At 35.6% G+C, this 21,042-nt stretch overlaps 3 protein-coding genes across 9 annotated transcripts; 2 read left to right on the top strand and 1 right to left on the bottom strand.

The window, feature by feature from the left end:
• Positions 1 to 1,529: 1,529 nt before the first annotated feature.
• On the top strand, positions 1,530 to 5,770 carry LOC117920490. 5 transcript variants are annotated; one of them, XR_004652255.1, is made up of 5 exons: positions 1,532 to 1,828; positions 4,573 to 4,672; positions 4,898 to 4,940; positions 5,074 to 5,213; positions 5,299 to 5,770. XR_004652255.1 is itself a non-coding variant. In XM_034838061.1 (2 exons), exon 2 carries the CDS (start codon positions 2,494 to 2,496, stop codon positions 4,000 to 4,002), a length of 1,509 nt encoding a protein of 502 aa, XP_034693952.1. In that variant the 5' UTR covers positions 1,601 to 1,828; positions 2,413 to 2,493; the 3' UTR covers positions 4,003 to 4,295. The 5 variants fall into 5 exon arrangements, 1 of the variants encoding a protein (XP_034693952.1); XR_004652253.1 differs by having other exon boundaries at positions 1,530 to 1,828; positions 4,898 to 5,213; XR_004652256.1 differs by lacking the exon at positions 4,573 to 4,672 and having other exon boundaries at positions 1,534 to 1,828.
• A 131-nt stretch (positions 5,771 to 5,901) lies between these two features.
• Positions 5,902 to 8,943, bottom strand: LOC117920489 (heat shock cognate 70 kDa protein 2-like). Its single transcript, XM_034838060.1, has 2 exons — positions 8,629 to 8,943; positions 5,902 to 7,838 (listed from the first exon to the last, which is right to left on the bottom strand). Exons 1-2 carry the CDS (start codon positions 8,840 to 8,842, stop codon positions 6,103 to 6,105), a joined length of 1,950 nt encoding a protein of 649 aa, XP_034693951.1. The 5' UTR covers positions 8,843 to 8,943; the 3' UTR covers positions 5,902 to 6,102.
• Positions 8,944 to 9,973: 1,030 nt separating this feature from the next.
• Positions 9,974 to 17,035, top strand: LOC117920430 (ubiquitin-conjugating enzyme E2 13). 3 transcript variants are annotated; one of them, XR_004652243.1, is made up of 7 exons: positions 9,974 to 10,114; positions 10,205 to 10,307; positions 11,148 to 11,245; positions 11,331 to 11,425; positions 15,307 to 15,383; positions 16,501 to 16,675; positions 16,834 to 17,035. XR_004652243.1 is itself a non-coding variant. In XM_034837952.1 (6 exons), exons 1-6 carry the CDS (start codon positions 10,066 to 10,068, stop codon positions 16,583 to 16,585), a joined length of 507 nt encoding a protein of 168 aa, XP_034693843.1. In that variant the 5' UTR covers positions 9,974 to 10,065; the 3' UTR covers positions 16,586 to 16,809. The 3 variants fall into 3 exon arrangements, 1 of the variants encoding a protein (XP_034693843.1); XR_004652244.1 differs by having other exon boundaries at positions 16,501 to 16,701; XM_034837952.1 differs by lacking the exon at positions 16,834 to 17,035 and having other exon boundaries at positions 16,501 to 16,809.
• The last annotated feature ends 4,007 nt before the right edge of the window (positions 17,036 to 21,042 follow it).

The raw sequence follows: 21,042 nt of genomic DNA, 5'->3' as shown, positions 1-21,042 counted from the left end.
GATTCATAAGATAGGATACGAGATATATTATTGGATTTTTATTTTTATTTTTATTTATTTTTTATAAAACATGTCATTTCTAAATAAAATGAAACATTCCTATATCATTGATTAATTAATTAATTAATTTATTTTATGTTACTTATTGTTCAAAATAAAATTTTTATTATAAAATTAAATTATGATTAAAAAATTGTAAAATAATATTAATATATAAAAAAAATATTAGAATACAATATAATTTTTATGTTAAATATTGAAGCATAATAAACATTTTCTTTTATTTTTTATTTATTTTACAAATTAAATATAAACAAAATATAATAATATCTTATCAAATATATTACTTTATAATATCATATCCATTAAATTTAAAATTAAATAATATTATATTTTATTAAAAATCGTATTGATATATATATATTCTATTCTATTACAACACTATTCTTTAGTACTAAAAGTTTATTTCATAAACAAAAATGAAAAGTAAAATTAATAATAATAAAATACAAATAAAATAATAAAATATGTTGTTATCTTTTCGAGATTCATTGCACCATCAATAACTACCCTCTAGTTTTTTTTTTTTTTCCTTATTTTTTTGGCACACTTTTTTAGCATTTGACACTCTGGATTTTGTTAGTGAAGAAAGTGACACATTGAATAAAGATGTGCCTAGCCTCTTCCACAAGTTATTCACGTTGTTTCAAAGTAATAACAAGTTATTCAAGTTGTTTCAAATAGTAAATAATAAAAAGATGAATGGTTTTCAAAACTTATGATATTTTTTTTATAATAAAATTCTATTTGAAAACTGAATTGTTTTAAATCACTTTTCTATATTTTTTATCTTTAATATTTTATTTTTAATCATTTTTCATATTTATATGATTTTTTTTAAATAACTTTTACTTATAATATTTTATTTTCAATAATTTTTTTTTATTTTTATATATTATTTTTTAAATAACCCAAAGTACAAGTGAAAATAATTAATATATTTTTTAAAAATATTTTGTTATGATACTTTATGAACTTGTTTGATTGTGTGATTTAAAAATAATTTTTTTAATATTAGTTGATTATTATTCTTTGAAAATAAATTTTAAAAATAAAACAAAATAAAAAGAATTTTTTTTAAAAAAGTAAGATTTATTTTTATTGATTTTTAAAAACAAAAGAAAAGTGAAACTTATTTTTAAAAACTATCCTTACAAAACATGCCCCACCAACCCAATTTCTCCAATTCAATCTTTTGTGAGTGATTGAGAATACTACCAAATCCATTTGAATTTATTTTTTATTTCTCTATATTGAATATTCATATTTATTGAAAGAGAGAGTTGTTGAACGTTGAATAATTAAGAAAAATAATACCCAATAAAATAAAAAATTAAGGATATTTGCTAATAAAAACTAAAAAGGGAGTGATATGATTGGAGGAGAAGGAGTAATAGGGAGAGTGATAGATCAGCTGATAAAGGTGTGATCAGATTATTAGAATTAAGAAGTGGGGAGAGGATAGGACAATACAGTGGCGGCACTCTCATTGACTGCACCGTTACCGTTAAGTGACGGGAACCCCACTTTGGTGGTGGGAGGGACGTTTTTATCTGGTGCAGGGCTCTTCTATGGTGGTCTGGTTTTAAACGGCACTCCCCTACCTCTCTGTTTTTCTCCCACACACAAAACACCCAACTCCACTGCTCTGTTTGTTTGGTTTGACGGAAACCACACAGAGAGGAAAAAAGGCGATGGTGAAGATGAGGATTATCACGCCCTCTGCACATCCCTCCTCTTGGGGATTCCAACTAGCTTCTCCCAAAAGGTACTCCCTTTGAAGATCCCTTTGATTTGGTTCTTCTTCTAGGGTCGGGGTTTTGAGGATTGGTTTTTTTTTTTTTTTTCCTTTTTGTTTTCTCAAGAAATTTGTAATTTTGATGGATTTGATGGTTCTGATTCTGTGTTTTCCACCTGTGTTTGGAGGATTCCAGGGCCTGGGGTTGGATATAGTCTTCCTTTAGCGTTTTCTTACATCTCTTTCTCTCTCTCCGTAGGTAGAGATTGAAGAGATTTTTTTCCCCTTCTTTTATTTTTATTTTTTTGTTTAGGGTTTTATCCACAATTTTATTTTTTTTCCTTTTTCTAATTAAGATAGGGTTGGATTTTTGTTGATTTTAATTTTCTCTATATATAGGTAAAAATCAAAGATATTTAATGATTTGACTTACAAATATCTCTCGTCAAAGTTTTAGGTTATATTGGTCTGGTGATTTTGTGGGTCTTGAATCTTGACTTGTTTATTTGATCTTAATGTGGGTGTGGGGGCATATTCAAATTTGATATAGAAAGCTAGGGTTTTGATGGAGTGGGGTTATTGTGGGGATTGATTTGAAGAAGTTGGTTATATAGGTTGTTTTGTTGAATTCTTTTGGATGAAAATTCCAAACCCCCCAGAAATAGTAACCCCAATCACAAAGGAGATGAGGTGAAATGGGAGATTCACTTCTCACTGCCCTTTCAATGGAGAATCATCATCCATCCACACTCTTATCCATGGATTCAAGTGCTTCATCGCACGAAGACCTGGATTTAGAGATGAATCGACAAATCATACTTACTCGCCCACCCGATATTAATTTACCTCTGTCGGCAGAGCGCAGCCCGCCCCCACCGCCGTGGAATTCTGACCAGTGTGACATTTTAGAAGTGGGGCTTGCGCCTCAAATTTATGAGACTGAGAGCTTCCTTACTATCCCTAAGGCCGGAAGGAAATGTGCCAAACGGGTAGATTGCATATGGGGTGCTTGGTTTTTCTTCAGTTTCTACTTTAAGCCTGCTTTGAATGAGAAGTCCAAGGCAAAGATTATTAGGGACAGCAATGGAGTGTCTGGGTTTGATAAATCCGATCTCAAGCTTGAAGTTTTTATGGTTCAGCATGATATGGAGAACATGTACATGTGGGTTTTCAAGGAAAGGCCTGAGAATGCATTGGGTAAGATGCAGCTGAGGAGTTACATGAATGGGCATTCTCGCCAAGGAGAGCGGTTGTTTCCTTTTAGTGTTGATAAGGGGTTTGTTCGGTCTCATAGGATGCAACGCAAGCATTATAGGGGATTATCTAATCCTCAGTGTGTTCATGGGATCGAAGTTGTTCCATCTCCAAATCTCATTGGTGTTGATGAAGAAGAGAGGAAAAGGTGGATGGAACTCACAGGCAGGGATATGAACTTTTCAATCCCACCTGAGGCTAGTGATTTCAGTTCATGGAGGAACCTTCCCAACACAGACTTTGAGCTTGAAAGGCCACCTCCTCCGGTGAAGAGTAACTCGAATTCCCATTCAAAGAAATTGTTGAATGGGTCTGGGCTGAATTTGTCAACACAGCCATCCAACCACAGCAATGGTGATGGAATGGACTTATCACCTGTTAGCAGCAAGAGGAGGAAGGACTTCTTCCCGCACGGGAACGATGATGATTGTTATTTGGCTGTTAATCCTCCTTCTGATCGAGTTCAAGATATGGAGATTCACCCGAATGAGCCACCCTGGTTGAATGATTTTAGTGGGGTTATGAGGAATGTTTATGGGCCTGTCACAGCTGCAAAAACAATTTATGAGGATGTAGAGGGTTATTTGATCATTATCAGCTTGCCCTTTGTGGATCTTCAGAGGGTGAAAGTATCTTGGAGGAATACTCTCACCCATGGTATCATAAAAGTGTCTTGTGTGAGCACATCTCGCAGGCCATTTATCAAGAGACATGACAGAACTTTCAAGCTTACAGATCCATCATCCGAGCATTGCCCTCCAGGGGAGTTCATCAGAGAAATCCCACTCTCAACCCGAATTCCCGAAGATGCTAACATTGAAGCATATTATGATGGGCCTGGAACAACGCTTGAGATTTTGGTGCCAAAACTCCGTGTGGGGCCAGAAGAACATGAGGTTCGTGTTTGCCTTCGTCCTCACCTTGCTGCCAATGAGCTGATGCTGACTTGAGGAAGGGGCATTAATTAGGAAATTGTACGGGTGGTGGTGCCAAGGTTGGTGCTTTTGTTTACTAACCTTGTATCGTACTATGTAATCTATGAAATGAAATGTGTGTCTCACATTTTTATCTTACTGTAATTTTTGCTCAGCAAGTGCTATGGTTTTTGCTCCCATGCATACACTTAGGTTTTTCCTGTAATGATTTTTTTTTTTTTTGAACTTATTATTTATTCTACTGGCTTATGTTTAGCTGTTTTGAGTTCAGGGCAGTAGTTTATATTTTGAATTGAGCCTCTTATGGATGTGGGGTCTCATGTTTTATGGGAGTATGTGCAACTGTTTTTCTCTTATATTTGTTGATACTGTATATCGAAATTGTTCCTATTTCCCAGTATCTGGCCTTGGGTTTCATGCGTGTATAGAAGCTACCAGCTTCTTCAATTCTCAATGGGAATATCTTAAATCTTAATTGAGAACAGGTTATTCATTTTTAAGCCGTACAGTGTTGGTTCTCCTATGCTATGAGAGGGAAAGCTGCCAAGAGTGGATCCATAGGTGATCAAAATGTTGTGGTTGCAGGAGGGAACAAGTAGTGAGCAGCTCCATCACAAGTTCCTGAAGAGAAAAAGTTGGGTGAAAAGTGATTTGACATGTTGAGACAAAGCACCATCCGACATATGTATGCGTTATCTTATTTTATTCCTGAACCATGATATGTCTCTCAGCAGGCGTGCCCACAACCTATTTGAGCCAACGGCATTAGCCGCTTTGAAACGTTATCTGAATGGACTGTTGGATGATATTTAGACTGAAAAGAGCTATATAAGCATTTCGCTTTTTCATTTCCTATTTTTCTAGTGTGGAACTGGAGGCTGAGTCAAGGGTTGTCTTTTGTGGAGTGCAGGTGGGTGCGGTGAGACTTGAGACTTGAGAGGCCCCCATTCAAGGTCGGCAACTTTTATGATAATGTGTCAAGGATGGCGTCTGGTTGACTGGATTTCCCTTTCTTTTGTGTGGAACTGATCTCACCTTTTATTATTATTTTTTTTTAAATGTTTGACGCCTAACTAACCACTGCAGTGCACACGGAGAGATGAGAGAAGCTAGAGTATCCGTCATCACTTGCGGAGACGGAAAATTATGGGGCCCTTCTGGTTTTGTTGTAGGTCTAACGAAAAAGATTGGTATTAGTAATACACTGGCAAACGTGGAAATCTTAAGTATGTTCCCTATTCTTAGATGCTTTTTGTTGGCTCTGAAAATGCCTATAGGATATCCCTGCCCTTACAGATTAGATTTGTGCAGTTCAATTCAACTGATACGAAGAAAATCAACGTAAATTTCAAGGGCAGAAGGGTTTGAGAGATGAATGTCTGACTCTCTGAGGGAACAAGAGATGTAATTTTCGTCAAAGACAGTGGGTGAGGTTGAGGTAAGATCCCAGGAAGGCAACCGCTCAAGAGGATGAAAAATGGTCAATTTTCCTACTTGTTCATTATATCAGCGTTTGCATAAAACCCCCAAAACTGGTGAACATTATTGGTTATTCAGCCTCCATGGCCTTACTGGTTTTGCATTTGGAAGCCCAAGTGAGCACTCTCTCTAGTCTCTACCAGTTAACAATACAAAGATCTGCCCAAAGCCGCTGAGTACAGCTTTCTGGCAACGAGCTGGGGCATGCTTGCTTAGCAAATGGACTACAGCGTATCTTTCTTAGCAACAGAAAAATTATGAATAAACATGCACACCTGGTATCTATGTGTGTTTTCCTAGCTAATTGGGGGACTGCATCATGATTTCCTGCTAATAAAGCCTAATTGCATTGTCATAAAACGATGCATTGCATCCAAGGGGCTTATTTCATTGTAATCTTCTTAAAATTCATATTCCCGCTTCATTCATGAGATAGGGTCAGAAGAAGGCTTAAAAAAGAGCGTCAAATCCATATTACATTACAATGTGTTGGAGAGGACACTACTGAGAACATGACACGCTTTGGTCTGGCTATTAAAGAAATTTGTAATAACTTCATAGCCAAAAATGACACTATAAGCTTGAAATTTAAAAATAAATCAAAAGAGAAAAAAAAGGGGGCCACAATCCAAAAGTTTAATCCACTTCCTCAATCTTGGGACCAGCACCACTTCCGCCAGCTGAGGGACCATCTTCATCCATTCCCCCGCCCATGTCAGGTCCTCCAGCACCCTGGTACATCTTTGCTATGATGGGGTTGCAGATGCTTTCCAGCTCCTTCATCTTGTCCTCAAATTCATCCGCCTCCGCCAGCTGGTTGTTATCCAGCCACTGGATGGCTTGCTCAATGGCATCCTCAATCTTCTTCTTATCAGCTGGGGGGAGCTTGGTTCCAATCTTCTCATCCTTCACTGTGTTCCTCATGTTGTAAGCATAATTTTCCAAAGCATTTTTAGCCTCCACCTTCTTCCTGTGCTCTTCATCCTCTGACTTATACTTCTCAGCCTCTTGTACCATCTTCTCAATCTCCTCCTTCGACAGTCTTCCCTTGTCATTGGTAATAGTGATCTTGTTCTTCTGACCAGTGGTTTTGTCCTCAGCAGATACATTCAGGATACCATTGGCATCAATATCAAAGCAGACTGTGATCTGAGGAACACCCCTGGGAGCTGGAGGAATGCCAGAGAGCTCAAACTTACCAAGCAAGTTGTTGTCTCTGGTCCTCGTTCTCTCTCCTTCATACACTTGGATCAATACACCGGGCTGGTTGTCAGAGAAAGTGGAGAAGACTTGCTCTTTCTTTGTGGGAATGGTAGTGTTCCTGGGAATCAGCACAGTCATGACACCGCCAGCAGTTTCCAACCCAAGGGAGAGAGGGGTAACATCCAGCAGCAGAAGGTCCTGAACCTTATCATTGCCCTCACCACTCAAAATGGCAGCTTGGACGGCAGCACCATAGGCAACAGCCTCATCAGGGTTGATGCTCTTGCAAAGTTCCTTCCCATTGAAGAAGTCCTGTAAAAGCTGCTGGACTTTGGGAATTCTGGTAGACCCACCGACTAGGACAACGTCATGAACACTGCTCTTGTCCATTTTTGCATCCCTTAGACACTTCTCAACGGGCTCCATACATTTCCTGAAGAGGTCCATGTTAAGCTCCTCGAATCTGGCACGGGTAATGGTGGTGTAGAAATCAACGCCTTCATACAAAGAATCAATTTCAATGGTGGTCTGGGCAGTGGATGAGAGGGTCCTCTTAGCTCTCTCGCATGCAGTTCTCAATCTCCTGAGAGCCCTGGGGTTGCCACTAATGTCCTTCTTGTGCTTCCTCTTGAACTCCTGAACAAAGTGGTTGACCATTCTGTTATCAAAATCTTCACCTCCAAGGTGGGTGTCTCCTGCTGTAGCTTTCACTTCAAAGATACCCTCCTCAATGGTGAGAAGAGAGACATCAAAAGTACCCCCGCCAAGATCAAAGATCAAGACATTCTTCTCACCAACACTGGTGGCCTTCTTGTCAAGACCATAGGCAATGGCAGCAGCAGTGGGCTCATTGATGATACGCATCACATTGAGACCAGCAATGACACCAGCATCCTTGGTAGCTTGACGCTGAGAATCATTGAAATAGGCAGGGACAGTGACCACAGCATTTTTCACAGCAGAACCCAAGTAGGCCTCAGCAATCTCACGCATCTTCATGAGAACCATGGAAGAAATTTCCTCTGCAGCAAACTGCTTCTCCTCGCCCTTGTAGTTAACTACAATCATGGGCTTGTCACCCGGTCCAGCAACAACCTTGAATGGCCACAACTTGATGTCACTCTGGACAGTCGCATCACTGAATCTTCTACCAATCAACCTCTTTGCGTCTGCATAAGAGCAATACAAGAATAAAAACAAAGCCCAATTAATAAATACAGCATGCTAAGATCCAAACATGTAAACTCACTAACAATTCCAATTCAATCAAGAGTTGTTCACGCTGATGGGTCGTATAACAAAAAATTATATAACAAATGAATAGTCTCCGGTGAGTTCTCTCAAAAACATTAGCAAATAAATTTCAACAGCAATAACATATTTCACTCTCCAAGCATATTACAAAGGGTTTACTAATAACTCATGCAAAAATCATTAAGGCCCATCAGGAAGCTCGTGGAACCTTTTCATATAGGGTATTTTCACCAGAAACAGAGAGGATTTATACAGATTTTGGCCCGAAGTTTACCTCCGAACCAGAGGTCAAAATTCAATTTGTGTCCACTCTAATCAACCACGTTCGAATTTTTTAAGCAAAATGCATCATATTTTTTTAAACCCAAATCGCTCGTCTAGAAATGGTAGTGGAAGGAAAGAAAAGGAAACTTTTCCCAACAAACTATTTTTCATTAAAACAAACAGATCCATCTGAAATTCAATTGAAACCTAACAAATCACATGTAGACATCCACAGCAACACGATTATCAAGCAGAATACGCATTTCAATGAAACCGACTTAAATAAGAACTCAAATTAAAAAAAAAAAAAAATCCAATTCCAAAAACATAATCGTGGATCTAAACTATAAAAACATGATCACAATCAGAAACAAATTTAGAGCTGCATTACAGATTCAAAAGTGAAAACCATAATTCCGAATAAGAGAAGTAGGATCTTACCAAAGACGGTGTTAATGGGGTTCATGGCGACCTGGTTCTTAGCTGCATCACCGACCAACCTCTCGGTATCAGTGAACGCAACATAAGACGGCGTCGTCCTGTTTCCTTGATCGTTCGCAATGATCTCAACACGATCATGTTGCCACACTCCCACGCACGAGTAGGTCGTGCCGAGATCGATTCCGATCGCCGGACCCTCACCTTTTCCAGCCATTACTGCCTTTATACAATGGTATCAGAATAAACGCCAAATAGAAATTCTAAGATCTCAAAAACACAGACTCTGCAGCGCTAGGGTTTAGAAAATTGTTCATGGATGAAGGAAAAGAGAGAGAGAGTATATATCATTGGTTGTGGCGTTCGAGAATGTTCGAATTCAAAGATTCGCAGCCGTCCGATTTTGGAAAATGGACGGCGCAGAATTGTTTCTATATTTTCACACAAGACCTTGCTTTTGCGGTTCTTTTCCCGCTTCTCGTCGTTTCGAGAAATTTCCATACGGTTGTAGAAAAAATACTGTGTATGCTTCCTATACTTTCTTTACAGTGATCGATTAATCTAGACCGTCCATCAGCCATCTGAAAAACCAACGCCGAGAATATTCTAAAAGCAGGCGGAGTTTTTATTCGTTTCTTCACACATGATACACCCTACAAGGATTTCGTCGTCGATACAAACTTAATAGTCGTTGCAGAAGATTCTAATAATAAATTTCTTCCTAATTACTTCTTAGAATCATATCACCTAAAGATTTTACTAGAATTAGCATTATCTTTGACCACATCTACAATTATTTTCCCAATTTTAATGCAGTGAAAGCTCATTTTGTAACGTTTGGTATACCTTCCTATTCTATATTTTCAAAATGTAGCTTATGATTTTTCAAATATTTGAAAATTAGTATATTTGAAGGTGTGCGTTAAAAAGTTGAGGATTGCAGCCGACTTAAAGGGCCGACCCCCACCCAATGTGGATGCGGGTGTGACCAGCGCCTCATCCAATCGAAGAAGACAGTCAATGCCATCCATGTTAGTGGGCCCATCGCCCTCCCTCATATTCATACATGGCGATTGACGATAAAGTCGCTCCTGACCACCATCATCGCATGTGCCCACTGGGCCCTCGCTGCTCTCACCGAGTCTACCCGCCCCGAATCCACCTCTCCACCCAATTATGATTTTTTCTTTCTTTTTAGTTTTTTTCGTCTGTGTATGATGTTTCGGATCGGGTCAATCTTGTGGGAGTGGATACAGTATCCAAACGCGCGGGTCTCGATGCTGCCACCTGGAGTCCAGATGCGAACCGCAGTCGGCTACAAAAGGCGCGACCCACCTCACCCTCCACCCTTTCTCTGTCTCTCTGCGCTCGCTAAGCATTCTGCACCCTAACCTCGTCTCTCGGCCTCCTATCTGAGGCGAGTGCTCTCTCTCCTCTGCTATGGCCTCAACCACCCAAGCATGCCTTCTCCTTCAAAAGCAGCTCAGAGGTTTGATCTTAATTGATTTTCTTACTTCTTTCTTTTTCGTTTTTTTGTCGGGTTTGGTTTCTCTGATGTTTGGTTGTTTATGTGATTCAGATCTTTGCAAAAGACCGGTGGACGGCTTCTCGGCAGGGCTGGTTGATGAGAGCAATGTGTTTGAATGGAGCGTCTCCATTATTGGACCTCCTGATACCCTTTAGTGAGTCTGCTTTCCGATTTGGTTTTAAAGTTTGGATCTTTTTCTAACATCTTGTATACATGATGATTCTGCGTTGGGATTCATTTACTCTTTTCTGTCTTTGAGACTGCGTTGGTCCCGATTGCTGTTCCTTCTCTTTGGTTTTGATTTACTGGGTCTGTGTTTGTTGTTGGCTTGGGGTTTTGTAGCTTTTATCATGATTCATATGTGTGCTTGTGCGTTTCTTTTTGTTGGGTCGTAGGTTGGTTCCTCTCAAGTGATATTGCTGTCTGGCCTGACCAGTACCCCTCTAATCTTTCCATGTCTGCTCTAAGAAGAGATGAATAACAATAGTCCCATGTGACCTTCAATAATCTAGATTTGGATGATTTTAATCATTTGATTTTGCTCAAATCTTTGAAATAATTGCACACTAACCGGGCTCATTTCAACTTGATATTCTAGATGAAAACCATTATATGATGGGCTGTGATCATTTCTTGCTGCCAAGGTGGTAAGGAGGCAGTGGGCATCCACAATTACGAGACTATTGTTTTGTCAAAGCCGAGTGCGTGCATGTGTCTTTGGTGTGTTTATTTTGTTCATTTTCTGTCACAGTCACTGCCCTTTCCTTTCATTTGCTTAATGCAGGGATGATTTCTGAATCTATGTTTTCCTCAATTCCATGATTTATCTGTTAAATTCTTCAGCAGTGTTGGATAAGAAGCTGTATCTGATTTGTAGATACTGGGGTGATTTACATTTTACATGAGATCGCTGTTTTCACAAAATTGATGCTCCTATTAATGCCAAATGTGCCATTGTTGCTCTCTTTTGTACTGACAAATTGTCTACTTGCAGCGATGGGGGCTTTTTCAATGCTATTATGAGTTTTCCACCCAATTATCCCAACAGTCCTCCATCAGTGAGGTTTACCTCGGATATGTGGCATCCTAATGGTTAACTTCTTATGCCTCTCATATACATATATATTCTCATTGGAGCACTCTCTGATGCTAATTGTACCTACTTCTTAAACTGCAGTTTATCCTGATGGACGAGTTTGCATATCAATTTTACATCCGCCTGGTGAGGACCCGAATGGCTATGAGCTTGCAAGTGAGCGTTGGACACCTGTCCACACGGTACATACAATCTGAACTTCCTTCAATGACTATTTCTTGCTCCTCTGTGAGCATTTATATTCACTGCCTTGGGGTCGATCAATCTGTTGTACATGCTTCTTAATTTACTCTTCCTCTTTCTTGCACTCCAGTGCTATAGCATTGACTGCAGGGGATAACTTATTGCTTCTGTCACAATGACGGTTGCCCTATTTTATGAGATAACCATTTATTTGGTTACCATGTTATAACATGATAAGCCATTCATGATGGGTGAGAGAACAATACATTCTAATTCTAATATGTTTGTCTTGATGTTATGAAAGCTTCAACAGCCATGATGAGTTGCTATTTGGATGAGGTGTCTTTACATGAAAAAAATGTGATAAATCTTCCTAGAATTACCCAAACACATCAAAGTAAAGAATTAGGGAGATTTTGTGATAAGTTGTGAGATTATTGTCATTCAATAACAACATACTCATGAGGTGGCGAAGTTACTTGCAAAGGTTTATCTTTTGTTTCAATTGTAAAAGTCTCTCTCAATTTTAGTTCATTTGCATGATCCCTTATTTAAGTTAGTGTCACATAATACCACAAGTACTTGGGGATATCATTGCATGTCTTTAATTTCCTTGGGTTGATTAGACTTTATTTTTAAAGCAGTCTTGGAGTGAAAATTTAAGAGTTATTTTTGTGTATTTTTTTAGTTAATCATATTGTTTTTGAGAAAGCTGCAAAAGGAAAGTGCTTTTCAATTGTAGCTGAACTTCCAACAGCTGAAAAGGTTTGGGTGGATAAGGTTTGGCTAACTGTGTTGGTGAATTTCCAACAGCCGAAAAGGTTGGTTTCTCAAAATCCTTCCGTTTAGCCCACTTTGTTGGTGAATGTCCAACAGTTGAAAATATTGGGTTTTCAAAATGTTGCTCATGTTTCTCCCAAAAAAAGTATTAAAGATGAGGTATCATCATGCGGTGGTATAGAGTATGCTATATTGTTATTAATAATGTAAGACCGCAGTTTTTCAAATTATTTAATTGGTACATTTTAGGAGTGATAAAATGATTAGTGTTGGTTGGTCAGTTGTTATCATTTAGGATGTATTATCACAAACTTAAAAATAAGTTATTCCTATTAATTCATTTAGAAATAAGTTATTCTTAACTTAAATTTTAATAAAATGAATGATCATAGAAGCTTATTCCTTTTAATTCTATTGGAGGAAGGTTCCCTCAAAGTAACGGTTATTATTTTTTTTCTATAATTTCCTATTTTGGTAAATTTGACAGAATTGGCTCACAAAGGGCATAAGATGATCAACTTATCTAAGTTGCACATAACAACTTGGTATTAGGGCTAGACATGAAAGACCCATGCATTTTTTGGGTTGAGACAAAAAGAAGATCTCAAGCATCTGAGTAGGACAGGATATTGAAGAGAAGTATGGCTCCATATCAGTTCCTCAACCAAACACAACAAACATGGAGGAGATAACTATCTTACCTAATAGAGAGCCTCTACATGATAAATCATTGCCCTATACCAAATAGTAATAAGTTGACTAGATGAATCAAGGGAGAGAAGAGGTAAGATACTTTATTGCAGTGTGAAAGAATGTTGATGTGGTGCAAAAAGGAGTGGTTTTGGAAGATTTGCCTATTGCCATCAAGTTTTTTTTTTTAAATTTTAAAGTAGACAAATTTTAGAGTGGAGAATTGTTATGGATACTGTCGATGATAATTTTCAAATTATCTAGATCATATGTTTTAAGAGTGGTAGGTTGATTAGTTTTGGTTGGTTAGTTTGCTATCTTTTAGGAGTGACATTATTTTAAAATTTATTAGCATAAGGTGGAATTTGGTAAAATTTAATGTTTATTACTTAATGAGTTAAGTCGACTTTGAGTTAAATTATTCATAAGCTTTTGACTTAAAATTCATTAATTAATTTGTATTTTAAATATTTAGGTTATTTGGTAAAATTTACTCTTTTTTTTCTCTAAATTATCAAATTGACATATTTACCCTCATTAATTTTAACTAATATTTACTTTCATTAATTTTAATTAATATTTACCTTCATTAATATTAAGTAATAAATTTGTTTGTTAAACATTCATATTAAAAGTATTATACACACAAAATAATTATAAAATGTTCAATATAAAAAGTGGAATCATAGATGTGAAAGAGACTTTCACTAGATGTATGCAAATAGGGCAAAAAGGATTTACGATTTAGAACAAGTAAATTATTATACTTAATATTTATTTATTCATTGTTATAGACAAAGATAGAGTATATTTATAGCGCTTAACAAAAAGGCATGCAAAAGTGTGCATATTGTATACAAAGGTGTCAAAAGGTCAAACAAAGCTACTTGATGACACAAAACATGCTTAATCCTCTTAATATTTAAAGTTATTTTTAAGTTTAAGGTATGACATTAAGTTATTTTACCAAATATACTTAATTTACTTAATAACTTATATTGAGTTATCCAATCATATGAAGTCATTAAGTCAGTTTACCGAACACTCTCTAAGGGGGTGTTTGGTAAATCTTAATACTTATTACTTAATGACTAAAGTTGACTTTCAATTAAAATATACTTAAGTTGTTGAATTAAAATTTGGTACTTAATTGTTACTTTAAGTGTTGAGGTTGTTTGATAAAATTAACTTAAAATTTATTCTAAATCATCAAATTGACATATTTATCCTCATAAATTATTACTAGAGCAAGGGAGGTTAAGTAACAATAAAGGTCATGGAGTAGCAAAAGAGATTGTGGATGTAACTAAGGTAAAAGGGTAAAAAAATAAAATGAAGATATGGACTTAAGAATAAGTTAATTTTACTTATTACTTAAAGTTGGTTTTTACTTTAAGTCATATCATTAAGTTATTTTACCAAGCATACTTAATTTATTTAATGACTTAAATTAAGTTATTAAGTTATTTTAAGTTTTTAAGTTGATTTATCAAACACCCATTAAGTTTGATAATTAAGTGTTCCTGAAATCAAAGAAGTTTACTCCATTTAATTTTATTGAAAGAAGGTTCCCTCTAGGTAACCTTTATCCCTTTTCTGAAAAAGAATTCTTTTTTCCTTTTTAATCAAATTTGACAAAATTAAACTACAAAAGGCATAGGAATGTCAACTTGTCCAACTTGCATGCAACACATATTTAGCATTAGGGGAAGCTGCCAAGTCAATCATTGTTTCTAATAGTATGTTCATTTCACACCAAGATGGGAAGCAGGAATTAGCACAGAGGTCATAATTTTGGTGGTGAATTAAAGTTGAGAATGGGAGATTAACTCCATTTAATAGAAGAAAATGTCTTCCTTAAAAAACATAATAAAAATCAAAAGCCAAAAGAAGAGAACGCAGGAAGAAGGGGAGGGGAGCAGGGGGCAGGTTGGTTTCTGGTTTGGGGTTGGGGCGCGGGGTTAATAATTTTGGTGGTAAGAGTGAGTAAAAGTTGAGAATGTGAGATTAACACCATCTAAGAGAATAAAATGCATTTGTTTAGAAGACAAAAAATAAAATATAAAAAATGTAAAAGGTAGAGAGAAAGAAAGAGACCTTGGAGGTAGGAGTTATAGTTTTGGTGCATGCTGCTCAGTCAATTATTGTTTCTAATAGTATGTATGTTCATGTCATACCAAGATGGAGGTAGTAGTTAGCATGGAGGTCATAGTTCTGTGGTGATTAAAGGTTCAGAGTATGAGATTAACACCATATAAGAGAAAGAATAAAATATCTTCCAATAAAATATAGATAGTTGGCATATCAGAAAAAGATACTGTATATTATTTGGCATACTGACATCACTTTTGATTCCCTTTTGGTATTTGCTTTTTGACTTTTATTACTGGGATGGTTTCATATGCACACGGTTGAAAGCATAGTTTTGAGTATCATATCAATGCTTTCAAGTCCAAATGATGAATCTCCTGCAAATATTGAAGCTGCTGTAAGTTCAATTCTGACTCGTTACCTCATCTAGTATTAGTTTGGGGATTCCATTCTTCTTATTAACATTAATCTAACATTAATTTTGCTCTCCACATGTACACACACAACTACAAATTGGAATACAGTATATATTTTTGCCTGGATTCTTAGTTGAGCGATTGAATCTCCTTAGCTGAGCTAGACAATGTTTAGACAACTCAGAAGAATACATTTTATTTTTCCAATATATCAGTAAATTTCATGTGGTAATTAACATGGTGTGCAGGGAGATTACTCAAATTTATGGAAACTTCTATTTGGGTAGAAAAAATTTTCTTTAAATCTCTCCATGGTATAACCAACCAAGCAATGTGTAATTAATGGTTAGTTTTGATAAACAGAGACCAATTAGTGACAATATTGTTTGCATTTTCTGAAGTAATTGTCCTAAATTTTTCCTGTGAAAAAATGTATTTTCTTTTAAATTTATTTCTCTTTCATTAGTTTACATGTCTCCCATCTGTTAGTTTATATAATGGAAAATCATTGCAATTGGCTCTATTTTTTGTATTAATCTTTAGTTTTCTGTGTGCATTTATTTGTATGTAGAATAGACAGTAGTTGTAATTTGTCAATAACTTGCCATGCACATTTTTCTGCTGCAAATAGCTATACTTTTGAAATTACTGTGTGTGTATCTGTGGTCAGTTTGGATTACCCCTTGCTTATTAGTTTGTGGAATATGACAACTGTAGCAATTTGTCAAATGTCATTCTTCATATCTTTCACATTGCCAAATGCCAATATTTGAATGTGAATTTAAAGTTGCAAGTCAGGACCAAGGGGAGGTTTATTCAGTCTCGACAGGGATATATACCATTTAAACTCTGATCTCTGATGGTTTCTGCCATGAGATGAATTTCAAGTGATAAAAATGGCCATGGTTTTAATACTCAAATATGTAAACTGGCAACAAAAATGAGCATAGCAGGCCATCTTAAACTGAAGGCAATTTAAATTATATACTCAGAATCTTTGTGTGGCTCTGTAGAGCATCTCTTTGGATTATAACATAGAACCTTGACTAATATTCTAAATGATAATGGCGTGCTTCTATTTGTACAATTGCAGCTGCTAAAGAATGGAGAGAGAAGAGAGACGAATTCAAGAAGAAAGTCAGCCGTTGTGTGAGGAAGTCACAAGAGATGTTATGATTCATCACTACTGTCTCTGCTAGTGCCGGTAACCTCCTTGTTCGTGGGAATTTTCATAGTTGTAGCAAGGGAGGTCTGCCTAGTCATCAGGTGATGCACAATGTTCAGAGTTTGAGGTTATATACCCATCTCTCACCCTCCTCTTTTGCTTGCCAATGGATACATCAAGTTGTAGCAACTATTATATCCTTTTTTTTATCAGCAGAGTTATCTATTAGTCATAACTTGTGCTGGCTGTATTGAAACAGGTTTCATTAGCATTTGGGCAAACTGGCTGACTTCTTGGGTTCACAATCTGGTTTCTGAAACTTGTGGTTTCTCTTTTTTGTTGCTTGGGTCAAGTTTGGGATTTCACCCGCTTTTCTATTTAAGAAATGCTATGCCGAGCTGATTTACATATTTACACTGCATGTTTGGTATCAATGAATACGCCTTTGTTTTTTCTTTCTATGGACTCTTCATCGTTCTAAGCATCTGATTTGTCTTTTTTTTTTTTTTGTTTCGCCATCCTCTGTTGACATCCAAATCACCTCTGTTGCTTAATCACTGAGGAGTGATGACAACCATTGCATTGCAGAACAAAAATGAAAAAACGAAAACCAGATTATTAGTGTACAAAGATGCATGGATCGGTCATGGAAACTGCCCCCATTCACTTATGCTTTTCCTCAAATATAGGCTGATGAGTCCAACCAGGGGTCCATTGGCACGGGAAATGATCTGCAATGACCCTTTTATGGTTTCATCATATTGCCTTGAGACTCTTACCGACACAAATTTCTGCAATAGTGAAAGATGTGGCTACTGTCTATAATTGGGCAATTGTTGATAAGGATGAATTAGTCTTGTGGCAGCACAGGTGTGTGATTGCATGAGTTGATTGGAACGCTGGTTTCTCTTGTTGAAACCTGTGATGAAGAACATGGTTCGTAGTTGGATTATGGACTGTTCATCTGGTTCCATCTAGGAGAAAACTTTCAGAATGCCGTTTCTGGTTGCTGATTATTATCACGCATGATCATAGACCCTTGTTTATTGGATTGTTTTTCCCCATAGTTGGTGTAGGCCGCGAATGTAATATAAGTAGGGGTTGTAGTAGCTAGGGTGGGGATCGGCTGGGATGGGTGAGATTAATTAGTTAGGACCGCCTCGGCTTGTGGATAGCCACGGAATCGAAACACAGAGGCCAAGGTCTTGTTTGAAAATTGTTTTGTTTTTTACAGTTCTGATTATAGAAAATGTGTTTGATGATCTGATTATAGAAAATGGGGTGTTTTTAAAAAATATTTTTTAATTATTTTTACCTGTTCTCTTTTTTCTCCTTTCTTTTTTTATTTTACGATTGTTTTTAAAATATTGTATGAAGATGGAGACTGGTTGAAAATAGAACATTATAAATACAAATTATTTTTTAAAAAATATTTAAAATATAGAAAATAAGTTAAAAACATATGGACTTTGTTTGGAAAGTGCTTTCGAAGATGATTTGAAACAATCATTTTTGAAATTGTTTTTTGATGTTTTGTAAAATGAACATTTATTAGAAACCTAAAATATATTTAATCTATTTTATAAGTTTTTAAATATGTTTTAAAAGTAATTTTTATATTTAATATTTTATTTTCAATCATATTCTATATTTGTATAATTATCTTTTAAAATAATTCTTAGAAAATAAATAAAAATAATTAAAAGATGTTATTTAGAATAATTATTTTTTAAAAATAAAAATTATTTTTGTTTTTCTATTTCTTTTTATGGGGAATAAAAAAAGTGTTCGAAAAAATTGTTACCAAACATTTGTGCAAGATGCATTATAGGTAGTTTTTCAATTTTTTAAAAATGCTTTCTAGATTTTATTGAACACTTGATTTTTACTTCAAAAACACTTTATATGTTAGAAGTGTTTTGCAAGGATATTGTCAAAACGGGTTCTTTCATCTCATGAAATGAAATTACGAATGTAGTTTTGTAGTTGTTGTGGAAACTTTGTTGGAAATGCATATTCTCATTAGTAGTATTCCTTAGTCAATATTTCAAAAGTTTTCAAAACCAGTTTTGAAAAATAATTTTTAATAGCGGTTTCTGAAAATTGTTCATTGATGTTTTGTAAAACGAAAATATGTTAGAGACTCGAAATGTTTTTAACCCATTTTTTATATTTTTAAATATGTTTTAGAAATAACTTTTGTAAGTAATGCTTTATTTTTAATCATTCTCCATTAGTATACTTATTTTTTAAAATAGCACCTCAAACCTAAATGAAAATAACTAAAAATTATTCTCTAAAAACATCATATTTTTAGTTTGTCAAACATGGTTTCCTGTTTTTTTGTTATTAAGAACAAAAATTGCTTTCAAAAGAAGTTACCAATGGAGGCCTTAGGTTTTGATTGGGAAGTGTTTTAAAAAACGGTTTTATTCGAAAACAAGCATTCATCCAAATCTTTTATAAAAATAATTGATTTAAACTTAGGTAAAGATGAAAATAAACTTCAAGTGTATGAGAAATAATTTAGACTTAAGTGCACCAACAAATACCATCTTACAATCCCATGTTACTTCTTCAAAGATCACAAATCTTCAAAAAAATTAATCTTCTTCTATAATTGCTTGAGCTTTCTATGAATTTTAACAAACAAACTAGAAAAACTTAACTTAATTTGAACCATTAGCATTATTAACCTCGTTTTATTATCATCAAAATCCGATTAGGGAAACCCTTAAGCTAACAATCTCCCATTTTTTTAATGATGACAAAACTATGCTATCCAGGGAAAAGACTCTCATTCGACAAATGTATAAAACAAATCAAGAAAATAAAGCTCAAAGATACAAGTAAATAGAAAATTAAAAAAAATATGCATAAATGTACAATCATCCATCTAACAATCATCAAACCAAAAAGATCAATGTCCCAAAGGATATGTAACAAATGATATGAATAACATGAAGTGTATTGGAAATAAATAACCATGAAGTCCAAAGTTATATCCATAATATCCATAAAATCTAAATAGACTGGTAAAGGAGCTATCCATAGTGGAATAAAACATGTCTAAAAGCATATCCACAACAAAGCAACCAACATAAGTGGAGTATTAAAACATTTCCAAACCAAATATATATCCAAAATAACTTTAAAATAACTCTTAAACCCCATAGACAAGCCTATGAAGAGTTTATATCTTTCCCATTTGGCAACATTAAAATCATGGGGGAAAATACTATAGATCAAACTCAAGATTGGGGGAGGTGAAGGTGGAAAAATGGATGCTCAATACAAGGGGGCTCCTCGATCTGCATTTCCTCTATCACATGACCTTGAGGGAACTCTCCACCATTCATAGCTTTAATCTCATCATTTTCCTTAACCCTCTTCTTAGAAACCTCCTATCCATCCCACTTGTGAATATAAGACCCATCAAGAAGTTTCTTGAAATGCATTTGATCCATAGACTTTGCATTATAGGTGTCATACATGGTAGGAAGTCAAACATTCTTTTTAGTCTTTAGGTCTATATTGAACACGTTGAAAACGTAGGGATACCTGAATCTTTCCATACCATATACCCATATTAGGTAAGGTGCCTATAAAAACTTCCCTAAACTTTCTAAATCTTATGCACAAGGGAAACAAATATAATTTTAAACAAAATAGATTTAGATATCAGTGCTAGAAAACATTACATTCGATTTGGATGTTCCTAAATTGATTCATTTTGATGAAGAGTTTATGTAGAGTCATAAAAAGTCTCGTAAACCCATGATCTCTTGCCTCATGACTCTCCCTTCATCCTAGCACGCTTATGATGGGGGGAAGAGAGGGTGACGGTTGTGACTCTCTTACTCTCTGGAGGTGGAAGACAACTCTATGGAAACCCTAACTCCTAAGTGGGTATTTATAGGCTTCCTTGTTAGGTTTAAGTGACTTAAGCCCACTAAGGGCTTGAGTCATTTACTCTATCCAAAAATGAGTCCTAATTAATTAATTAACCCAATAAGGCTTATTAATGAATCAATTTGCCTAATCCAGAGACCTTGTTCACTTACCCTTGTGCAATCTTACATAATTACCAAAACTCCCTTATACATAAAAGTGAACGTAGAGTCAATCCGATCCTCATAGGTTGTATTAACAAAACAAGGTATATGAGCTCAGAGCGGGGACCACTTGACCTATATGATAGTATTGACTTTCTCAAAATCCAATTATGAAGTTGATTTAATACTCCACTACAAATAATCAACTACACTCCAATACGATATGTAAATAATAACAAAACACTATGTGCTCGAGTTCATGACATGTTATCCATTGTGTTTAGTCTCCTTATGAACTGGTGTTTATAATATAATAAGGTAGAAACTATCAACATTTCAATACTACCACTACTATCATTGAGTTACAGATCTTCTTATTGTGCATTCAACAGATATGTTTTAATTCTTAACGA

Source organism: Vitis riparia, chromosome 8 (assembly GCF_004353265.1).
Source record: "Vitis riparia cultivar Riparia Gloire de Montpellier isolate 1030 chromosome 8, EGFV_Vit.rip_1.0, whole genome shotgun sequence".
Lineage (NCBI taxonomy): Eukaryota > Viridiplantae > Streptophyta > Magnoliopsida > Vitales > Vitaceae > Vitis > Vitis riparia.
The sequence above is the reverse complement of the archived record's forward strand: the minus strand, read 5'-3'. Positions and strand labels throughout refer to the sequence as shown.

Coding starts and splice junctions, on each gene's coding strand:
- LOC117920490 (XM_034838061.1), top strand. CDS start 2,494: ATGGGAGATTCACTTCTCACTGCCCTTTCAATGGAGAATCATCATCCA.
- LOC117920489 (XM_034838060.1), bottom strand. CDS start 8,842: ATGGCTGGAAAAGGTGAGGGTCCGGCGATCGGAATCGATCTCGGCACG. Junction 7,839..8,628: donor CCCCATTAACACCGTCTTTG/GTAAGATCCTAC, acceptor GCTCTTATGCAG/ACGCAAAGAGGTTGATTGGT.
- LOC117920430 (XM_034837952.1), top strand. CDS start 10,066: ATGGCCTCAACCACCCAAGCATGCCTTCTCCTTCAAAAGCAGCTCAGA. Junction 11,426..15,306: donor GTGAGCGTTGGACACCTGTC/CACACGGTACAT, acceptor TGGTTTCATATG/CACACGGTTGAAAGCATAGT. Junction 15,384..16,500: donor GAATCTCCTGCAAATATTGA/AGCTGCTGTAAG, acceptor TTGTACAATTGC/AGCTGCTAAAGAATGGAGAG.